General features: G+C 40.0%; 3 protein-coding genes across 4 annotated transcripts; 1 reads left to right on the top strand and 2 right to left on the bottom strand.

The window, feature by feature from the left end:
• The first annotated feature begins 1,423 nt into the window (after positions 1-1,423).
• Positions 1,424-7,559, top strand: nelfcd (negative elongation factor complex member C/D). Of its 2 annotated transcripts, none has more exons than XM_062415618.1 (15): positions 1,424-1,600; positions 2,489-2,598; positions 2,742-2,851; positions 2,956-3,065; positions 3,191-3,298; positions 3,554-3,706; positions 4,107-4,237; positions 4,328-4,493; positions 4,574-4,708; positions 4,890-5,029; positions 5,895-6,009; positions 6,107-6,202; positions 6,308-6,448; positions 6,918-7,047; positions 7,231-7,559. In XM_062415618.1, the coding sequence occupies exons 1-15, from the start codon at positions 1,544-1,546 to the stop codon at positions 7,263-7,265; spliced, it is 1,737 nt and encodes a 578-aa protein (XP_062271602.1). In that variant the 5' UTR covers positions 1,424-1,543; the 3' UTR covers positions 7,266-7,559. The 2 variants fall into 2 exon arrangements, with proteins under 2 accessions (XP_062271602.1, XP_062271601.1); XM_062415617.1 differs by having other exon boundaries at positions 2,486-2,598.
• Positions 7,560-7,906: 347 nt separating this feature from the next.
• Positions 7,907-12,611, bottom strand: ctsz (cathepsin Z). The gene is made up of 6 exons (XM_062416243.1): positions 12,347-12,611; positions 10,754-10,917; positions 10,385-10,564; positions 10,149-10,299; positions 9,075-9,237; positions 7,907-8,721 (listed from the first exon to the last, which is right to left on the bottom strand). Exons 1-6 carry the CDS (start codon positions 12,469-12,471, stop codon positions 8,596-8,598), a joined length of 909 nt encoding a protein of 302 aa, XP_062272227.1. The 5' UTR covers positions 12,472-12,611; the 3' UTR covers positions 7,907-8,595.
• Positions 12,612-13,404: 793 nt separating this feature from the next.
• Positions 13,405-20,260, bottom strand: npepl1 (aminopeptidase like 1). Its single transcript, XM_062416368.1, has 12 exons — positions 20,094-20,260; positions 18,508-18,693; positions 18,091-18,261; positions 17,904-17,993; positions 17,701-17,782; positions 17,015-17,157; positions 16,292-16,369; positions 16,075-16,175; positions 15,810-15,933; positions 15,428-15,604; positions 14,461-14,571; positions 13,405-14,358 (listed from the first exon to the last, which is right to left on the bottom strand). Exons 1-12 carry the CDS (start codon positions 20,241-20,243, stop codon positions 14,200-14,202), a joined length of 1,572 nt encoding a protein of 523 aa, XP_062272352.1. The 5' UTR covers positions 20,244-20,260; the 3' UTR covers positions 13,405-14,199.
• Positions 20,261-21,078: the final 818 nt, after the last annotated feature.

Below are 21,078 nucleotides of genomic sequence, written 5' to 3'. Positions count from 1 at the left end.
GATCATTTGGTGTTGTTGGCACAGCTGCATTTGCACAAATGGATTTACTTTTTTGCACATACACTCACATCAAATCTCTCATGTATCCAAATATAAAATGAAAAAGGGTAATTTCACATCCTGAGCAGCTACAACACCTGCATCGTTCTCATTGTGGGAGGTTTTTAATTCAATATAAAGTAATTTTATGTATACCTTCTCAGTTACTGTAAATGAAAGAGAAAAGCATGTTATTGATATTTAAGAGTTCTATTTCTATACGTACATAGTCAGTTTTAATCATTACATACTGTTTAAGTCAAAGTGGACCTTTTACATGTGAGAGCAGTGAAAAACACCCTAATCACCATTATTTGAGCCTGAAATTTCATTACTTTTTTCCTTTTTTTGTACAGCTGATACACATTTTTGTGCATAGATGGTGTTATTGATTAAATTTGATGTGTATTAATTTAAAAAAACAAACAAACTCATAAATCACCATACATCCCTCACATTCAATAAAATAAATTGAGATCGTGGTGGCTGTTACATTCTGTTGAAGGTGACATCGGAACATAATATAGCATGATGGTCAGTATTTTTCTCCATAAACAAATCACGTAAAACATAAAGAATACACTGACTCTGCTATCTAAAAGGTTAATGAAGGATTAATCGCCCATTTTTAAAGACTGACAAGGTATTTATGAAAGTTTGTGGTTCAGAGGTTTGATATGGACTAATTATGAAGGGATAATATGAAGGTTCAGTCAGTAAGAGGTTTTTTATCTGCATTTTGGGTCTCTGTCATGCTCAGATGTGTTCATTTTTTTTTTTTTTTTTTTTTTTTTGGTTAAATATCTTTATTGGTCTTTAATGTTAGATGGACAAGCATTTGTCATCCTCAGTATTTAATTGTAAATCCTATTTAGACATTAAATAAAATGATCTTCCTTTAAAATATTTTTAAAGTCTTCTTACTGTTTCTGTTCTTCACATCTTGAATTAAGAGCTGCCTTACTGCTATGAAAGCATAGTGTGAAGTCAGACCATTTAGATTTGTGGATGTGAAATTTACTGAGAATGATCAGTGGCTGAATTATAGGCAATATAGCAATCCATCCAACCGAAATACACACATTTCCCACAAAATACCTAATTTAGGGCAGGTTGTCCTGTTTAGAGAGTTGTGCCTTACTGACTGAGTTTAGGGTGAAATATATAGTTCATCCTGCCAGACTGACCTCAGGGCCTGAAAAAATGATAATAGAGTTTAAGCGTAGACTGTATATAAAAGAGTTTAAGTAATCGTTGTACCTGACAGACAGTGCCCAGGGTACATGTTTCTTAATCCTGAAAGACTAATCTCAGGGCTGAAGTACTTTCCTACCAGACTTAACGCAGGGCTGAGTCTGCTGTTCTTTGTCGCCATTTTCCTCCTGTTGTTGTTAGCCACCTGCCTGCAGCAGCATCATCAGCGGTCAAACAAGTATCACCCAGTGTTTAAACCTGCAGCTTTAGGTTGTTGTAGCTGCTTTAAAGTCTCTTGTGTCCCGTCATCATGGACGAGGAGTATTATGGCGGCGCTGGAGACTGGGAGGGCCCGGACAGTAACATGGTGAGACTTGAGACCAACACATCCAGTTAGCATGGCTAGCTGCAGACACACCAGAGGCTTTACCTGCTGTGACAACTGAGCTCAAAGCTTCAGATAACTCAGAGTAGATGTGCAGAGACAGAAAACGTCCTCAGAGCTGTGAGTTTCTCCGGTGTAGTAGCAGCGGAGTTCAGCGGCGCCGCTAGTCGGCTACAGGCGAACTGAAGTCGGTCACACAGCTGCTGGAAGTGTCGGTGTTTATTCAGCTTCACCGGAGCAGAGATGTGTCCTGTTAGCGCTCAACTTATAGTTATATAAAGTTATTCAGGTTAACACTGACACTCTGCTGTAGAAGCCAGATAACTTTATCATGTTATTTACATTCCACATCATGTCCACCTGAACTGCACTAATGTACAGAGGACTACAGTATATTAACATCATTAACAGTGTATACTCAGCATATAGTATTGTTATAGTTATGGTTACAGTCCTGCATTACATAACAAACATATTGGTCCATGTGTCCTTGGGCAAGATACTTAACCCCCACTGATGGCTGCACCAACACTGTGTGAATGTATGTGAATGGTTAGGGTTAGCCCTGCGTGGTAGCCCCTAGCATCAGTTTATGAAAGTGTGTCAACGGGTGAATGTGACATGTAGTGTAAAAGCGCTTTGAGTGGTCAAAAATACTAGAAAAGCTCTATATAAGTACAGTCCATTTACCATACTTGCTGGACCTGCATGTGTAAGTCTGTGGCACTTGATTTCTCAAGACATCAACCCTCTCTCCATCTCACTTCTTTATTGCAATCAAAAGAGTTAAAGAGAACAGCATGTCCCCCATTCTCCAGACAGGAGGGCCGTTAATCACATTAAACATTTATGCGTTTATTTTTTCAGGAGGATGGATACGTCGAAGGAGAAAATGATGGGAAAATCCAGGAAGACTGTCTGCAGAAATTCACCAGCAGGGACTACATCATGGAGCCTGCAATCTTCAACACCCTCAAAATGTACACAACTGTCTTCTCACACATTGAATCTAATAGACAACATTTACAGTTTATTGTCTATTTATTTGTTACAGACTTTCTTGTGTAAAAATGTTTCAGGCTTGTAGATTAAAACTCTGCGTTCCTGTAAACTTTTGTCGCAGGTATTTCCAGGCAGGCGGCTCTCCAGAACACGTCATCCAGCTTCTCTCTGAAAACTACTCCGCTGTGGCTCAGACCGTCAACCTGCTGGCAGAGTGGCTCATCCAGATGGGTAGGTACCAGACGACAAGATCCTGTGATCTCAATGCCTCCCCTCTCTTCCCAGCCTGTAACAGTGTGCCTCATTCATTTGTAATTTCTTTATTTTAATTACAGGTGTAGAGCCCGCTCAGGTCCAAGAGCGAGTGGAAAATCACCTCAAGAGTCTCCTTATAAAACACTTTGACCCCCAGAAAGCTGACTCCATTTTCACGGTGGAGGGAGAGGTGAGATTTCTGCGCGAACACAGAGGAATCATTTTTATAAATAATGATTGAGCATCTCGTGCTGAAGATCTCATGGACGAGGTTAATGCTGGATATGAAATGATTTCGTTCTCGTGTGTTTTTAGACTCCTGCGTGGCTGGAGCAGATGATAGCACACACTACATGGAGAGATCTCTTCTACAAGCTGGCTGAGGCTCATCCCGACTGCCTGATGCTCAACTTCACTGTAAAGGTATGCTGACACAAATTAACAAACTACCTACAAAACATATTTTTTTAAATGTAATTTTTGTGTCATAATATTGGATATCTTTAGGTTTTATGGCTTAAGATGAGCTGTTGTCATAATTTTTTTCATTCTATAGACTAAAAATAGCTAATAAATAATGGATAAATGAACCAAAAATGGAAATATTTATTAGTTTCAGCTGTGAGAATACATTTTGCCATTTTGCTGTTAGTCACATGTTGTTTTGTGTGTGTTCAGCTGATTTCAGACGCAGGTTACCAGGGCGAGATCACCAGCGTGTCTACAGCGTGTCAGCAGCTGGAGGTCTTCTCCCGGGTGCTGAGGACATCTCTGGCTACGCTGCTGGATGGAGGAGAAGAAAACCTCGAGAAGAACCTGCCAGAGTTTGCTGTGAGGCTGTTGTGTGAAATATCAGCTTTATATCTGTGTTTACTTCTTTGAGTCGTGCTTTTGTTATGTAACAGTAAGGATTTCATTAGTTGAAATTTGGTTTTATCTTTTCAGACATCAAATTCTTCCTCATTGACGCCTTGAAATCATATCTTGGTTTGACAGAAAATTTAACTTAATTTAGATTTTTAATTATTGTAAGTTATTTATAAAGAAAAACTTTCCAGAATTTTGATAAGTCAAATGAGTTTCTCACTCTTACCATTTTCATTCATTATTTAACTCTGTCCCAAATTAAAATTGCAAGCAAACACCACAGTGTGAAAGAGTCTGTTTACTGTATGGTGGGCTTTGCTGAGACCCCCCCCCCCCTCACTCGCTCACTCTCTCCCCCCTGTAGAAAATGGTGTGTCACGGCGAGCACACCTACCTCTTTGCCCAGGCGATGATGTCCATCCTTTCTCAGGAGGAGCAGGGCGGCTCAGCTGTGCGTAGGATCGGTCAGGAGGTGCAGAAGTCGGCACATGAGAGGTACCATTATCTATGTTTCAGCTGGATTTTTGTTTATATTGTCTGAAGTGTTAACAAATTTAACTGATGATATTCATTCTGTGGTTGCAGAGGTCATGATGCCAGTCAGATCACTCTTGCACTGGGCACAGCAGCAGCTTACCCCAGAGCCTGCCAGGCACTGGGTGCCATGTTGTCCAAAGGAGCCCTGAATCCTGCAGATATCACCGTTTTGTTCAAGATGTTCAGCAGCATGGACCCTCCTCCTGTGGAGCTGGTGAGGTTTATACCCTCCACATGCTTGTTAAGATACTGTTTATTATTGATATTGAAGATATGATGTTTTCGCCTCCTCAGATCAGAGTGCCTGCCTTTCTAGACCTGTTCATGCAGTCGCTGTTTAAGCCCGGATCAAAGATCAACCAAGACCATAAACACAAATACATCCACATCCTGGCCTACGCTGCCAGTGTTGTTGAGACATGGAAAAAGGTACAGAGAGAAGGGACACTGTTGTGTTTCCAACTTGAAGTGTGTGTGTGTGTGTGTGTGTGTGTGTGTGTGTGTGTGTGTGTGTGTGTGTGTGTGTGTGTGTGTGTGTGTGTGTGTGTGTGTGTGTGTGTTTTTAAGATAGTTCATTGTTAACTACGTATTTCTTGCCATTTAATCCCAGAACAAACGAGTCAACATCAATAAAGATGAGCTGAAGTCGACGTCCAAGGCCATCGAGACTGTACACAACCTCTGCTGTAACGAGAACAAAGGTGCTACAGAGCTGGTGGCTGAACTCAGCACTCTGTACCAGTGCATCCGGTGAGTGGACGAGAAAATCCTCCTCCAAAAGTGCCAGACTCATAATTATCCTGAAGGGAAGGAGCTACTGTTTTCTGGTTGTAATGTTGCTTTCTTGGTTATAAAAGACAGAAAACATGAAGCTAATGCAAGTAGATGTCACTTAAGATTATCTAAACAACTTTAAACTAAAAGTTAAGTGTCCACCAAAAACAAAAGTTGAATCTGACATAGAAATAAACCTAAACCTAATTATATTGGGCTGTTTGATCTAATGTGATATTTCTACATGAATGATTGACGTGTCAGAGAAAATGGGAGTCATCATTACACTATAATCTTTTCTTGTGTTAATCACTGAAATATTTTTCGTTTTTCATTTTACTTTCTTGGTGCCAGAGCTGGTTATTGTTTGACATTATTTGATACCAGTGATTATACAATACTTAAGTTTTCGTTTCTGAAATTCATCAGCAGTAAATTATCTTCTTGACATCTTAATCTGTACAGTTTAGGGAAGTAAGTATTTGAATTGTGGAATCAAGAAGTTGCATTATGGGTAATGTAGGTGCCAGATTTTGACAAGAAAGAGGATTGTGCGGAGTAAAATAACTAAATCTCTGTTTCTGCTGCACAGATTTGATCCTGTTTTATTTAACGTTTTAATGTTAAATCAGTGGAGTAACACAAAGCAGCTATATTAGAACCCTGCTTGAATAGAAATGATTAAAAAGTGTTTGATCAAAATCTTGTTAATAAATAAGCAAAGATGTGAAAATAAGACCTGACCAGCCAGTAGGATTAGGGTTAGTGACAGCTCTCCATACTTGCTTTAGATGCCTTTGTTTCTATATGTGACGCTCACAGCTGACATGTTTGTGTTCAGGTTCCCAGTGGTTGCCATGGGGGTTTTGAAGTGGGTGGACTGGACAGTGTCTGAGCCGCGGTACTTTCAGCTGCAGACTGACCACACTCCGGTTCATTTAGCTCTGCTGGATGAGGTACGGTACAACGTCACCACCAGATGACGGTTTAACTGTCAGTCATTCTTTGAAACAGCAGTTATAAGTTTAAACATGAACTCTTTCCTCCGCATAGATCTGTACGTGTCACCAGCTGCTGCATCCTCAGGTCCTCCAGCTGCTCATCAAGCTCTTTGAGACAGAGCACTCTCAACTAGACGTCATGGAGCAGGTGTGTGTGTGTGTTAAATGAATGCTTATTATTATAGTTTTCAACAGAAGTGTGTTTTGTAACTGGGTGAGCGTAAGTGAGGCTGAAAGTTGTATTTCTGTGCAGATGGAGTTGAAGAAGACTCTGCTGGACCGAATGGTTCATCTTCTGAGCCGTGGCTACGTCTTGCCTGTAGTCGGTTATATTCGCAAATGTCTGGAGAAACTCAACACGGACATCTCCCTCATTAGATACTTTGTCACTGAGGTAACGGCTGCTTCTGATCTTTATAAGCAGCTAGAGGAGATAAAACATGGGAAAGGAGGTGACCTCTGGTTTACATGTTTTTCCTTCATCACAGTAGTGTCTGCAGGTCCTGAAAGTCTTAGTGTCTGGAATTATCTTTTATACATTCAAGGTGCCATAAGGTTCTAAATTAAGTTTAATCCATTGTTTTACATCAACAATTGTTATTTAAAAAGTTCCTTTTATCAATTTTTTCAAGGATGAAACATGACACCTTTTTAATCATAATTTGAGTATAAATTTGAAAGAAATTCACAAATAATGATGAGCAATTTCATTCGTCAACTGATCATAACTGAGTATAGTTATAATTCTGATCTTGGACAGCATCAGAAAACATTCATAACTTGTTCATCATTCCTCCGTGCATGAAACACATTAGACAAAAAGCTCAGAGCAAAATAACTAAACTCCAGCGTTTCCTTCAAAGGTTTTGGATGTGATTGCGCCTCCCTACACATCAGACTTCGTTCAGCTCTTCCTTCCCATCCTGGAGAACGACAGTATCGCAGGAACGATCCGCACGGAGGGAGAACACGACCCTGTCGCTGAGTTCATTGGTAAGTATTTGAAACAGTACAGTCATGCTGTGAAGACTACCAGCATATTTGTGCTTTACAGGAACACAAAATGAAGTATGAAGTTGTTTCAAATAACCTGTTAAATGTTATGTCTTTAAATGGGGCAAGGTTAATTCTTATTTAAGCACCAACATGTCAGTGATTATTTCCCTGTTTTTTCAGCTCACTGCAAGTCAAACTTCATCATGATCAACTGATGCTGAAAGGACACTGGAGATGTTGTTGGAAATTGCACCAGGACGACCAAACAGAGACCAAAGATCTGTTATTTGGATGATAATCAAACGCTTGAAGAGAGACTGCTCAGTATGAATGGTGGATTTGTTTCTACTGAAGCAAATTTCGTTGAGAATTATGGAAAAGTGCACAAACAAGACAGAATGGTTGATGGAGGAGCCTCTGAGATGCAGCTACACATTTCACTTGTAAATTTAATTCTTTATATTTTATGTTGGCTTTGAATTGTTTTAAAATAAAAACCTGAAAATGTAGTCTATTGCATTTTTGACAAACTTCATACAGAAATGCAGTGTGGTCTCCATTTATAATGGAGTTGTCCTGTCAAGTATGATAAATATATTGTCAAAGTGTCAAGTATATAAAACTCAACAGCACAGTCATAAAGTTGATTCTCTGTTATGGATCAAACCTTTACATATTAGGGAAATTATACCATGGCTGATATCATTTGATGACTGCACACAGATGGAGTGTGCAGATTTCTGCTGAGATGTTTCATACTTTTCTTCTGCCATGAAATTAACACTGAAATCCATCACAGCTGACATGACTTCTAGCTGACGGAGTCGGAGACTGATTGAAACTCAACAGACAGATCCTGTGTGAAGTGTCATGTTTATTGGCACAGTTTGAATCAAAGCAAGAGTGCAACTTTTGCTTAATATCTGAGGTGTAGATTCAATGTGAAACTGCAAATGACAAATATGTACTTTTCTGAAAATGCATATAAGGCACACTAAGTTTGTTTATACAGTTATGTACAAAACGCGTATCAGTGTAGTGCATTACTGCCGTTAACCAATCACCACACATTCAGTGTCGGAGCAGTGCAGGACTAATTAAACACTGTAATACTTTGGTTGAGTCAGCAAGCATTTTAAAATTAAAAATAAAACAGCTGTTTGATGACTTAAACTGAATTTTTCCCACATCTTGTCATTGTCTAAAATGAATATTCAGAATGCATTTGCTGAATTTTGAACTGATGTTTTTCACTCCTCCTTTTCTGATTCAACATTTAAACATTTTACCAACCTGTGGTAAAAAAAAAAAAAATTAGATTCAAGTAGGTCTGATATCTGCTTGGAAGACCATGGCACTGAAATTTGCTCCCCTGATTACAAGTTTAAAAATAATTGAAAAAGATCTAAAAGAAAAAAATCTAAACTTATTCCCTTTTCAACATTTAAAATATAAAAAAAAAAAAAAGGTTTCCCTCCACCTGAGACAGGAAGACACACGAGAGTGCAGAGTGATGAAATCTGACAATATGGCCACTGGTGTCATCTACAGGTAATCTTTGGGGACAATTGGGTCTCCGTACATGCAGTCCTCCTCCAGCGCCAGGTTGTATGTGCTTCCACTTCCTCCCTTGTAGGCGCTGGTCACGATCCTGAGCCAGCCTTTCTCACCCTGAGGAGAGCACACGTTAATGATTTTTACCCAAAGCCAACAATTCATCCTCGCGTATTTCTGTGCACCAATCAGAGTTTAGCAACATTTGAAATCAATTAGCCAGTTGCTGTTTGAAGCAGATTTGAATTTTTCTCCACAAATAAATTTGAATCTATTTTTTTAATTTATCTTTTATCTATTCATAAAGCTTAATTATCAGATTAACTGACACAACATAATGTATTTGTTTCAGTGATATATTTTTTAAACAGAGCAAAGTGACTAATATAATGACATCTTTAAGAAAGCAGTCTCTTTATTTTCAACCACATCTCTGAATCTGTACCCACTGTTTCATTTCCCTGACTTACCCAAGGCTCTCCCCACGAGTTGCGTACAATCCAGTATTCAACGCCACCCTCCACTCCCCATCCTGCCACTGACACGATGTGGTTGATGTAAGGTTCCTCGTGGTATTCAGAGTAGAGACCTCCGGTGTACGCGTCAAGCTCGTCTGTGGCCATGATCCCGCAGCTTAGAAGAAACAAACAACACTGATTACTTCCTCTCTCAGGTGTAATGTGGAAAAATGGCTGAAAACTGCTGGAGCAATAATTCTGTGTTTTGAGTGATTTTTGACATCTGTGGTGAATGACTCATCCACAGAACACATCTTTATCTTTTTTTTTCTATCATGACCACATTACAGATTCAAGAGGGCTCTGTTTGGTGGTGTGTTGCCTGAAATGAGTAGATTTACGTTTTCTGTCACTGAGCAACTGGCAAGATGGTTTCTAATGGTCGAGCTCACTTTTCATGTTTTTCTCTGCAGTCTAATTGAGAGATGGGTGTCTGCAGGTCTCCATCTACACCTGCATTCAGCTGAATTATTTCACTCCTTTGCTTTTGATGCATACTCCTCCAACAGAGTGTCTTTAACTTTTTATTATTTTTTACTGAACTGCCCAATGACTTGAGATCCATCACAAGTGTGTCTACTTTCAAAAGCAAAATCAAAACTTTGCATTTTCTCCACATTCTAACATTCATACCTGTATGCTTGTGTCTGTGGTTTATATTCGCAAGGTGGATGTCGGTGAGTGTGTGGGTATTAAAAGGTTACTCTGTGCAGTTTAACCACTCGTAGCACCAAGGAACAATGTTTTTACAAATGGTCGCCATGTTGTTTATCTCTCATGAATGCAGACAAGGATGCGGATGTGCAAACTTGATTGATGTGACACATTCTTGCCAGTTCTTGCATGCTCTTGCACTGATTGACAGCTTTTGGCAGTAATGCAAGACAAACAGAAACGTGTAGGAAAAGGTGAGGAGGAAAGAGACTAAAAAAGAAAATTGGCTTTGCAGAATGCCCGAAGAAGAAAATCTAGTCAACATGTTTTTTGGGCCTTGAGAATACAGATTATGTGTGTAAAGTTTCGAACCTGATCGGTCCTCCAGCGTAGATCTCTGCCATCATCTTCTCCCTCCCACTCACAGATCCAAAATCTCCGACTTTCCACAGTGTGTAGTTCTTCACGATGTTGCACACTCCAAAGGTGGTGCAGGTGCCGCATTCGTTGAAAGGCTTGCACTCTTAAGAGAGAGACACAAAACATGCACGTCATGCAGATTCAGACTGTGTATGTGATCACCGCTTTGTTCACTGAAGGACACTCACTCTGGTCTTTAGCCTGGTAGTTGTTGCAGGTCTCATCTGGGATCCCGTGCTTATTAGCGTACTCCCAAACCCCACTGTGATCGCCTCCATGGCAACTGCCGGCTTCACCGCAGTCAATCACATTTTGGACAGAGAGGTAAGCAGATGGCCACGCTCCTTTCCGCTTTATGTTGATGCGATCTAGTGGAGAGAGCAAACACAGAGCTTTATGGGAAATAAAAAGTAGGACGAGCAGTTTCTGTCAAAGTCGTTTCTTTGTAAAGAGGAAGAGTCATTAAATGTCATGTGAGGAACTGCTGATTTAAACCACAATCAGGCCACAATGTTTAGCAGCAATTCATGCGAAGGGGAAACTTCACTGAGTCATACCTGCCATGGCACTGGTGCTGCCGTGTGCCCAGCATGAGCCACAGTACTGGGGGATGTGCTGGTTGCGGGTGGTGCTGACATAGTTGGTACCGTTGATGTTCCTCCAGTCCCATGACTTAGGCAGATCAGAAATGTTTAAATACTCGTGAGGACGAGGTTCGGTCCTGTGAACAGACGGGCCATCAGAGAGCTGTTCTGCAGCAGTAGCACACACGCGATACATGCAACATATCTTGATCTAGTACACAGCTCATCTTTATTTCCTTCTGACAAATCACACTTGTGTTGTCATCTCCATTAAGATAAGATCCTGTAAAGATTATTTTCACTCTCCTCTCATTCATTTCCTTTTTTTTCTCTTAAATCTTACAAAGTCAAGATTTAAGCTTTGAAACTTACAGATTTAACACTTTGGCAGATAAGACTTTTCTTTTTCAGGCCACAAATGTCATGTTCTCAGTAATATTTTGGGGGAAACTTGATGACTTGATGAGTAGATTATATTCTATATTTTATATAATTTTGATTTCCCTTTTTAAAATAGTTAGATTAACAAATCAGCCCTGCCCATATCTACTGATATTAGCTAATTTCATATATGTCAGTTTCAGTGTAGTGCAGACAAAACAAATTAACCAAAGACATGAGTGATATCCTTTGGAAAATGTGTCTCTGTTAAAGACTTTTTACCCAACAGAAAGCACGGACAAGTGAATTTTACTGTAAAATGACCCACTCAGTGTTTATCTTGGTCACACTCTTTAAAAAAAAAGATATTTGACAGGTTGTTCTCAAGTTCAAGGCAAGACATTTGATGTTGAGGCTGCAACTAACTGATTTTCAGTAAAATACTAGATCTGCCAGGCTACAGTTGAGGCAGATTTTGATAATTTTTCACACCAAATGAATACACAGCATGGCATTGAAACAGCATTTAGACTGTACTACTAGGAGGTAACATTTACAGAAAACATTAAATTAAATGAACAAATACACTGTGAAATGTTGAGGTTTTATGGTTTTAAGCGAGTTACTGCTTAGTTAGTGGAGGTAAAATGTAGTAAAGACCTGTCTGGTCCTGCCTGGCAGTTTGAGTTGTGGTTGGTTTTACCAGTTTTTTTATGATCACGAGTCTTTCAGGGTTGATGTAGAGAGATTTTAAGTGCTGTTAACTTCCTTAACCTGCTTCACCAAACCTCGTGATATATGAACAGAGGTGACAAAGACATTTCGAGGAAAGTAAAGCTGTCCGCATGTTATTTTTAAATCCACGAATTGAACAAAAGAAGGAAATGAAACCAAAACTTTTTCACTTGACTGCACATTTCTTCTTTATATACCAATGCCATGCCTGGTTCTGTTATATCACATCATCAATATAAAATGTATATTACTGTCAACGCATAGTAATCACACTTCAATGTAAAATAAACAAAGTTCATTTACTAATCTCAGTCTGCTGCTGTGTCTGCAGCTAACATTAGCCAACTAGCCTCATTAAATATCATACAACATATTTATCCTCAGCTATAGTTTAGTTAAAGCTAACTCTGTGTTACGTTATTTGAAACACACACATACAAATCTGTTTACCTCAGTCCAAAGTCGTTTTTCCTCGGTGAGCGGACATAACAGGGCTGCTTCTGGCTGTAAAACAGGCTGGCGGACACACAGGACAGCACAACCGAGAACAACACGACTAAAGCGGTGTGAGCCATCAGTGACCGAGCAGACAACCGGGGGTCTTTTCTAAAAAGAGAGTCAGGGCTGCTGCCTGAACACTGCTGTGTCTGTTTGAATTAACCCAATGCTAATGAACCGGTGTTTTGTCGAAGTCTGTCCCCTCCTGTGGTTTTCAGTCACGTGACCACTAAACTCTTCATAAACTCCCACGTGGTTCACCGGGAAGTCACGAGTCATAATGATGGAAACAGAAAAACAATGACTATGCAATGTTGTTTTATCATGTGGCCTACCTGTCTTGTGTCTTCTCTGATCACATGTCTGTTTTATTTGAGATATCTCTCTACCCTATCATATCGTTAACCCCCCTCCCAATACTGAGGAGTTAACTTCACCATTTTATTCCATTTGCCAAATCCTGGATACTCTCGCTCCTTTTAAAACCAAACCTGAATCCGCACCATGGTTGAACGACACTACTGCTGTCAGACGAGAGTGCAGAAAAAAGCTGAAAGCAAGTGGAAGAGAAGTTGCAGTTGTCTTTTGACATTTTAAAGGACAGCTGATGCAGCTATCATAAAATTGTCAGTGGAAAAAGGCAAAATTATTTTTCTGATATTATTTCGAATAACCACAAACCTCGTGTTCGTTTTTAACACCATTAATACTATCCTCAGTAGCTACCTCCCCATCCTGCCTGGAAAAAACTGAAAAGTTCCCACTCACTGTGACCATTAGGGAACACATCTCACCTCCCTATATCCATTGCTGTCACTTGCTCTGCTGTTTTGATTGTTTTCAATCTGTAATTTCAGCTGGGATCAAATTTAGTGTGCTGAGCATAAAAGTTCAGTCCTGGCATTGGAAATAGTTCCACTTACTCCCCTATCCCCCTAGGATTTCAGGGACCTTGAGTTAAAGTTGTTTTTTTTGTCAGACTGAGCATTTAACACATGCACACACAGAGGTCAGATGGCACCGCCTTTATTGAAGGACAACAAGATTGTCACATGGGTGGACAAACATACTTGAGCTGGGATCTGTCAAACACTTACAGTTAATATGTTGAATGTGTATTTTGTGCTGACGAGCATATGTGGCAACACTGCTCCATTAATCATATGACAGGATTGTGAAACTGTTAAAAACTGCAGTGAGCACTAAACTCTCAGTTTGGTTCAGAGATCACATTATGTGTGCTCCACAGTTAAGCTATTCACAGGATGAATACAAAGTATAGTGGTTACCATAAAAAAACATTACTGATAGTGATCCAGTATTTGTTTTTACAATATCTAAACATGTATAATTTTGATTTGCACCAAGTATGAACTGACATCAGTACCTCATCAGTGAGTGGATTTTTCTTTTGTGAGGTAAAACTTTAAGCTGTCTTTAACTGTAAAATATGAACAATTATGAAAGAATTACTGCTGAAATAAAAATGAAGATTACCAAAACCTGAATGAATTGTCACAAAGATAAACAGATTTTATAATAATGAAGACACTACAGAGGTGATCGTGCAGTAAGTGCCAAGTAATGAGGAGAAGTGATCGGGGCTGTGTTTGTCATAATCATGTTTAACACATCTGATTTACTCATCCAATCAACTGTCAAATGCATGATTATCCGTTTTATTTCGTCAAATTTCATCCAAAAAAAACCCCACAGAAAGTTGAATCACAGTTTAAAACGTTTTAACCCTAACTGGAGGAACACTCGCTTCAACAGTTTAAGGTGTGTAAACCGTTCTGTGTTTTCTACACCAGTCGTCTCCTTTTGCAGTCACGCTCCATTTGGTCTTCAGACATGTTGGCGGCTACACCCAGAGGAGACACTTGGTTCAGCATGGAGTCATCTGATGCCTGACCAAACAGGGCCATGAGCAAAGCAACGCCGAATCCTGTGGCTCGCTCCCCCTGCATAGGTAAAATAAAACATAAGTAACTGATTTGCTCTGGTACAAAAATCAGAGCAGAAACGGGTCAAAAAGTATCTGATAGCATGCCCCAGGTACTCACAACATGAACGGGGGAGGCGATGTCAACATGGACCCAGACACCAGGCCAATCAAAGCCCAGGTGGGATCCAATAAAGAGGCCAGCACAGGAGCTCTGGGCGTTCTCACGGTCCTATCAAAGTACAAGAAAAGCATGACAGACCTCAGAAACACAAAAACAAATATTGTACTAGAAACACTTAGTTGACCCGTAATACTGTATACAAGTTTAGCCTCTGGTGCCCATAAACAGCATACAGATTTACTGTAAAACTAAATATGAACTTAAGAAATTAACAAAACATAATTTGCTATGTAAATGTGTTATTATCTTTTCAAAAAGATAATAATAAAATGGTCTTAAATGTTTAAATAACACCGATAAACTACATTTACTGTTTTTACCATAATGATGTATGTAAACTTTAAAACTCAAAAATTACACTTTTAATATATACACTACTTAGACCTGCTGTAGCTAATGTTAAAATGTTCAGATCAGAACTGATTAATGTGTAAAACATTACTATGATTTACATTGTGAGTGTCAAGATGTTATGCACTACTGTGACACAGAGTAAGAGCTCAATTTAGTTTATAAAAACATTAAGTGTAAAACTGAAGCTGCACCAATACAATATTTTGTTGTACTTCTTTTCACTCAAACTATGCCAAAACTGTTAGCTTAAACTGATGCATCTTGAACACAAAGCACAAGGTTATTACATTACTCAGTTCTTTGTAATGTGGTCCAGCCTGTACTGGAGGTTAATGACTCAAGCACATTGTGCACATGATCAGAGATTCAGGTACAGTAAGCTACAATTTTTTTGGGAAAAGTGCCAATGAAACCTTTTAAGTATATTTCTTAACTGTGTTTTTACAGTCACTTCTATTTCAATTTCTGTCATTCAAACTCAAATGTGTTAGATTTCCATTTCTTTTATTTAAAGCGTCTTGTTTGGAAAATGTTTGGGTTTGTCACTCACTGCCACAGAGTTCTTCATGTCAGCCATGGCAGAGGTGAACTCGCTGAAGTGCAGCTCGGGGCAGTAAACCAGAGGGTGAGCGAGATCTCCGCTGCTGCGACCAGCGCGCACACATGCACCCTCCCACTGCTCGCTGTTAGTCATCACAGCTGCATGGTGCTTCCCTGTGGAGATCCCCTGGAAGACAAAAAGGTTTTAGCTACCAGGGCAGTGTCTGTTGGTGAGCTTGAACAATGGTGAACAATGCTGAGCTGGTTTCGGTTTCAAAAATAAAAAGACAAAATCCGGCCAGCATTAATCTTTAAGTCTATCATTTCCTGATTGGTGACCAAGTACATACTGTGGAAAGTTTAGCAACACTCTGTACAAGGCTGTCACCTACCTGTGCCCCTGTCAGCGTGGCCATATCCAGAATAATATCAGCTGACAGGTCTTTGGTGGCGTACACCACTCCATCAGCCAGCACCAGCCTGCCCTCTGCATCCGTGTTGTTGATCTCCACAGTCCTTGAGCATGAAATTGGTATCAGATAAAGTTAGTCAAATCAGCCTCGACAGCTCATGAATCTAATTATGTCATTTGAAACCTGCTATATGAAATGAAACTGCAAAGAAGCAATACATCATGATTACAATGAAGAGTCTCACTTTCCAGAGTAGAGAGTGTGGATGTCGTCAGGTCGTGTGGCTGTGGGTCCAACTGAGTTCTCTGCGAGGCAAAACACTGCATGCAGATTATCCTTGAAGCCCTGAAGCAGACAGAGGAGCAGGTCATGTTTCTCAAAGGGATCTGATTAAAAAGCACTTAAGAGTCGCAGAGGAGTTGTGACAACTAATGAGGGATAATCCGAAAAGGTCTGCTCACTTGTTTAATGGTAGCTTTGAAAGCTCCCAAGATGGCAGCAGCTCCACCACAGTCTCGCTTCATGCCAGGCATTGTGGTCTAGAAAAAAACAACAACATATTAACATGTAATTGCAACACTATATGAGCTGATGCATGCAACAGCAACTACATGTGAACAGATTACTAAGAATAGACTTAACCTAACAGATCAGAGCGAGCAGGTTCAAGGATCACTGAGATGACGGGAGGGTTACTGCGCAGCAAACATGTTAAGTGAACAGACCGGAACACACCACCATGTTACACTGTTTGCCATGTCGTAGCAACACACGGGTTCCTCCAGATGTCAAGGCTTATGCCCGGATTGAGGATCATAATGAACCAGTTATGGTTTTAATTTGATTTATTAGCATTTTGTTGGTAAGCGACCATGGTATAAGCAGGATAAGACCCTCCAAGTTTGTACGTTCTGTGATTTTCTCTCCAGAGGGCGGTTGTCCAATTTATCTTCTACTTACATAAACTATAACAAATTTTGATTTTATAGTTCTACGGTCTAGGAATTTTCTAAGATCTATCCTTAATTTAAGACAGCAGTCACAAGGAATTCTCACAAAATCTGAAATATGTACATGTATTCCTCATGCAGAGATACTGTTGTGTAGTTTACATGACACGGTCATTGTGACAGACTGTCGACTGTAGAATAGTTATCTCTGATCTGTAGGAAAATGAGGAGTACCTTTCCCTTGATGCTGAGTCCGCCAGTGTCATACACGATGCCCTTTCCCACCCATGCAATGGTTTGGGTTGCACCATCTGGTGTGTGGCTCAACACTGCTAATGCAGGAGGATGCTCTGCCGCCTTGCCAACTCCATAAATACCTGAAAGGTAAAAGTTATAAACTCTTGTCACTCTTTAAAATGGCTTTAACAGGTGAAACTACATTATAGCAAGTTTGGATAATAGAGTGGATGGGGGGGCAAATATATTTCATTTTTGCTGATCTTAACATTTTTAAATTATTAATTGCTGAAGCACAATTTTCTAGTGTGTACAAAATAACAAGTAGATAGGTATGTAAAAGTAAGAAATATGGAGTCTTCTTTAGAAACCAAAAATAATTTGTCATTATTGAAACTGATCAACTGGTTTACCATTTACTCTCTGCTACTCATTATGGGTATATAACTCAACACAATAGCCTTAAAATAACCACAACACAACTACAGTAGCATACTGCCGCTCCACAGGGAAATCCACATTTTGAGCAACAGATGTAAATGTAATTGAAAGCACCTTTTTGCATGTTTAACCACAAGAATAACAATAGAAAAGTTAAATTAAAAAAAAGATATACACACACACACACACACACTAAATACATTAAATCAGTTATTCTGGCAGGTGACCTCGACAGACAGTACCTCCGAACCCTTTTTGTTTTAGTTCCTCTCCACGAATGATCACTGGAGTTATTCCAAGTTCAGTTCCCACTGCCTTGATTTCCTGAAACAGAAACAAATGTCTGTGACAGGAGGCTGTTGCAAAACAATCATAAATAGTTAAACATGTTCTTTTAGAAATATGAACACATTTTTTAAAAATGTGCCAAAATAGTCTCACTTACATCTAAGAAATGATCTGTGTTCATCTCATTGCATGGTGTGTCCACGATGCGAGCTGCCAGCCGCACTCCATCCGCAGCGTTGGACAGACACTGAACATAAAAGAAGCTTTCAGCTACAGCAGACTGTCATGCTTAAGTGGTTTAAAATGCTGTATAAAGAAAATGTAATTATTAATAACTGCAGTACCTTGAGTTCTGCAGCCTCCAGAGGGTTGCGGTCTTGCCCGGTGATCACAAACTCCACAGTGACGTGCTTCTTCTCAGTCCTGCGTGAGGATGTGGAGCGGCGAGAGAAGATGGGGAAGGCCCTGGCAATGGCACAGGAGGACGCAAACACATCTGCGCGTTCACACACCATCTGGAGACAAAAGAAACACACATGTCAGCCACGTGGTTACACAAGCTGTCCCTCCACTGGATGACCCACACTGAAGTCTCAAACGTATTCCAGAGGGTGATCACAGAAGGTAGGTATCCCCTGAAACAGCTCTGTTCTGTAGCTAAAAGCAATCTCTGACCTCCCTGAAGGAGGTGAGAAATGTAAAGACAATTTCAGAAAATTACATGAGGCAAGAAAAAGAAAAGTCCTGAAGAAGATACTGACCACAATGCAGCGGTTGTTCCCTCCAGGCAGGCAGGAGCGGACCAGGCGGGAGAGGAAGTGGGCAGAAGATGGGCTGTTGTGCCTGCTGACCCGTGAAGGAAGGGCGGCCACCGTAGCATGGTTGAGGTACAGGGGACAGCTGTCCGTGGGGTTTGGGTTCAGAACACCAAGAGCCGCCTGCCAGATCTGAAACAAAACCAGGGAAAAATCTGCTTTTTGGAGTTGTTCTCTTGTCAATCACTTGTACACATTATATTTATGATGTTTCAGACTTCAGCGCATCATCAGTTACAATTCATTCACTCCATTCAACATTCAAAGTGAGTACAAGTGAATGACGTGCAGCAGGATATTTTGGGGGGTAATTTCACAGTCTGAGTTCACGATCTGACGTGTCCATCTGGAGCGCAAAGATTTTGTAGTATCAATCATCCTGTACAATGTCTACAATAGAAAAAACACTCCAAAACCACAAGATTTCTTACAGTATTCCTGCTGTTTAGGGCAGAACAATTTGGGCAATAATTGTTGGAGGATACTCAGAGGAAACCTTTCCATGACCTCACAGACTGACGGTCAGGTTTCCCTTTATAGACTGGCAGCCACTGGTGCACAACGACCTCTGAGGACTTCGCTGGACAGACTACCAGACACTGCTTACAGCTCCATCGGATACCCATGACAAGCAGAGTAATTCTAATCACTGGATCTAAAACACTCACCAAGAGCGCCTTGAAGTAACAACGTGGACAGAGTGTCACTCATTAAGACTTCACAGTAACACAATCCTACAGTTATCTGTGCAAATTAGCAACTCTCAAAGCCAGGAAAATGACACACATTCAGACTTTAACCTCAACACTCACCCAGTTGTAAAATCCTACATTGTTCCAGGAGAAGTCAAAGTCAAAAGTTCCCCTTTACTTATGTTTTTTTTTTATTGCTCTTATAGATGTTTGAGCTTCACGGTGCAGAGTAGGACACTTTAAAAGCTGTTTTCACATTCACCTGATGAAAGTGGGAAATGTCTCTGTGCTCATTAAAAAAAGTCCGTTTTAGACATCACGACTAGTTTTGAAGCCAATCGTGGTCCAATATTCAACTTTAACACGAGTGTTATGCGGAAATCTGAAGCCTTTACGGTAAAATATGAGAAATCTTGTGTCAAACTTGAGATAAACTTTTCGAAATGAACAATGTGTGCACATTTATAGACTGTGGATTTTAAATAAGGAATAAGAAGTCGGTCTCATTTTAAGTATTTTACATGTAAACTATAAACTTGTTTTTTCTTTTTTTAAATCAGAGACACATTATGGCTCCAAACAGTGTATTTATATGTCTTAATGCCTGGCTGGTGTTGGATAAGTCATAAGCTTTAACACACAAACGTACACTAATATAGTGTTCCTTCGACTGAGCCAACTTTATTAAAATAAACGTGGTTTGAGTTAGCGCTGCTGGTATTTTAATGTACTTGTCCACTATCAGACACACAAAGCCTGTCGCAGTGCTGAGACGCGGTCCGTGCTCGTTACATTCATTAGCTGTGTTAGCTTAGCCTCCATTATCATTCACAACCATACCTCTTTGCTGACCACCGGCTGCAGTTTTCCTTTGATTTGGCTCCAGTTGACTTGCTGCAGGTTGGTCTGCTGCCCGATAATCAGGACAGGACGACTCTGTGGGTCGGAGTCACCGGCAGCAGCCTTATACTCCAGCACCACGTTCGCCATCTTTGAGACTACCGAGATAGCGGCTAGCTAAATAACGGCATAAAGACACCGACCACGGCAGCCGGGAGGGACCAAACCAGGCTGTAAGCATCTGTCATCTTTATCAACATCTGCCGGTGATCAGCGGCAACTACATGAACACACACCTTTTCAAGCCTGTTAAAGCAACAGTCAAGAGCCCAAATGTATGGAAACACATTTCTGCCAATGTGATGCAAAAAAGATCCTGTCAAAATAATTACCTTTTATCTCAAAATAATGAGATGCTAACACGTCATAAAATAAGTCTTTATTTTGAGATAGTTTCACATTATTTTGAGATGCTAAGTCATTATTTTGAGATAGTATCTCATTATTTTGAGTCATTATTTTGAGAAATGGGCTTCCATACAAATGAACACTGAAACAGGCAGTGGTGAAAGAAGTATTCAGATCCTTTACTTAAGTAAAAGTACCAATACAGCGATGTAAAAAATTACAATTAAAAATACTCCAGAACAAGTAAAAGTGATGCATGAAAAATCCCACTTAAGTAAAAGTACGTAAGTAGTATGAGCTTGATGTAAAGTATTACAGTAAAAGTAGTAGTTTGGTCCCTCTGACTGATTATATATATACTGTATATATATATATATATATATATATATATATATAGATGTCATATATATATGACATCTTTAACTTATTAATACTGAAGCATCAGTGTTACAGCAACAGGTTACTGTTGTAGCTGATGCAGGTGGAGCTAGTTTACACTACTTTATGTACGGTAAGCTAGTTTAGTCCAGTGGTTCTCAAGGGGGCTCTCCAAATGGTCACCATATACATCTGAGGG

The sequence above is a fragment of the Scomber scombrus genome, chromosome 3 (assembly GCF_963691925.1).
Source record: "Scomber scombrus chromosome 3, fScoSco1.1, whole genome shotgun sequence".
In the NCBI taxonomy this organism is placed as follows: domain Eukaryota; kingdom Metazoa; phylum Chordata; class Actinopteri; order Scombriformes; family Scombridae; genus Scomber; species Scomber scombrus.
The sequence above is the reverse complement of the archived record's forward strand: the minus strand, read 5'-3'. Positions and strand labels throughout refer to the sequence as shown.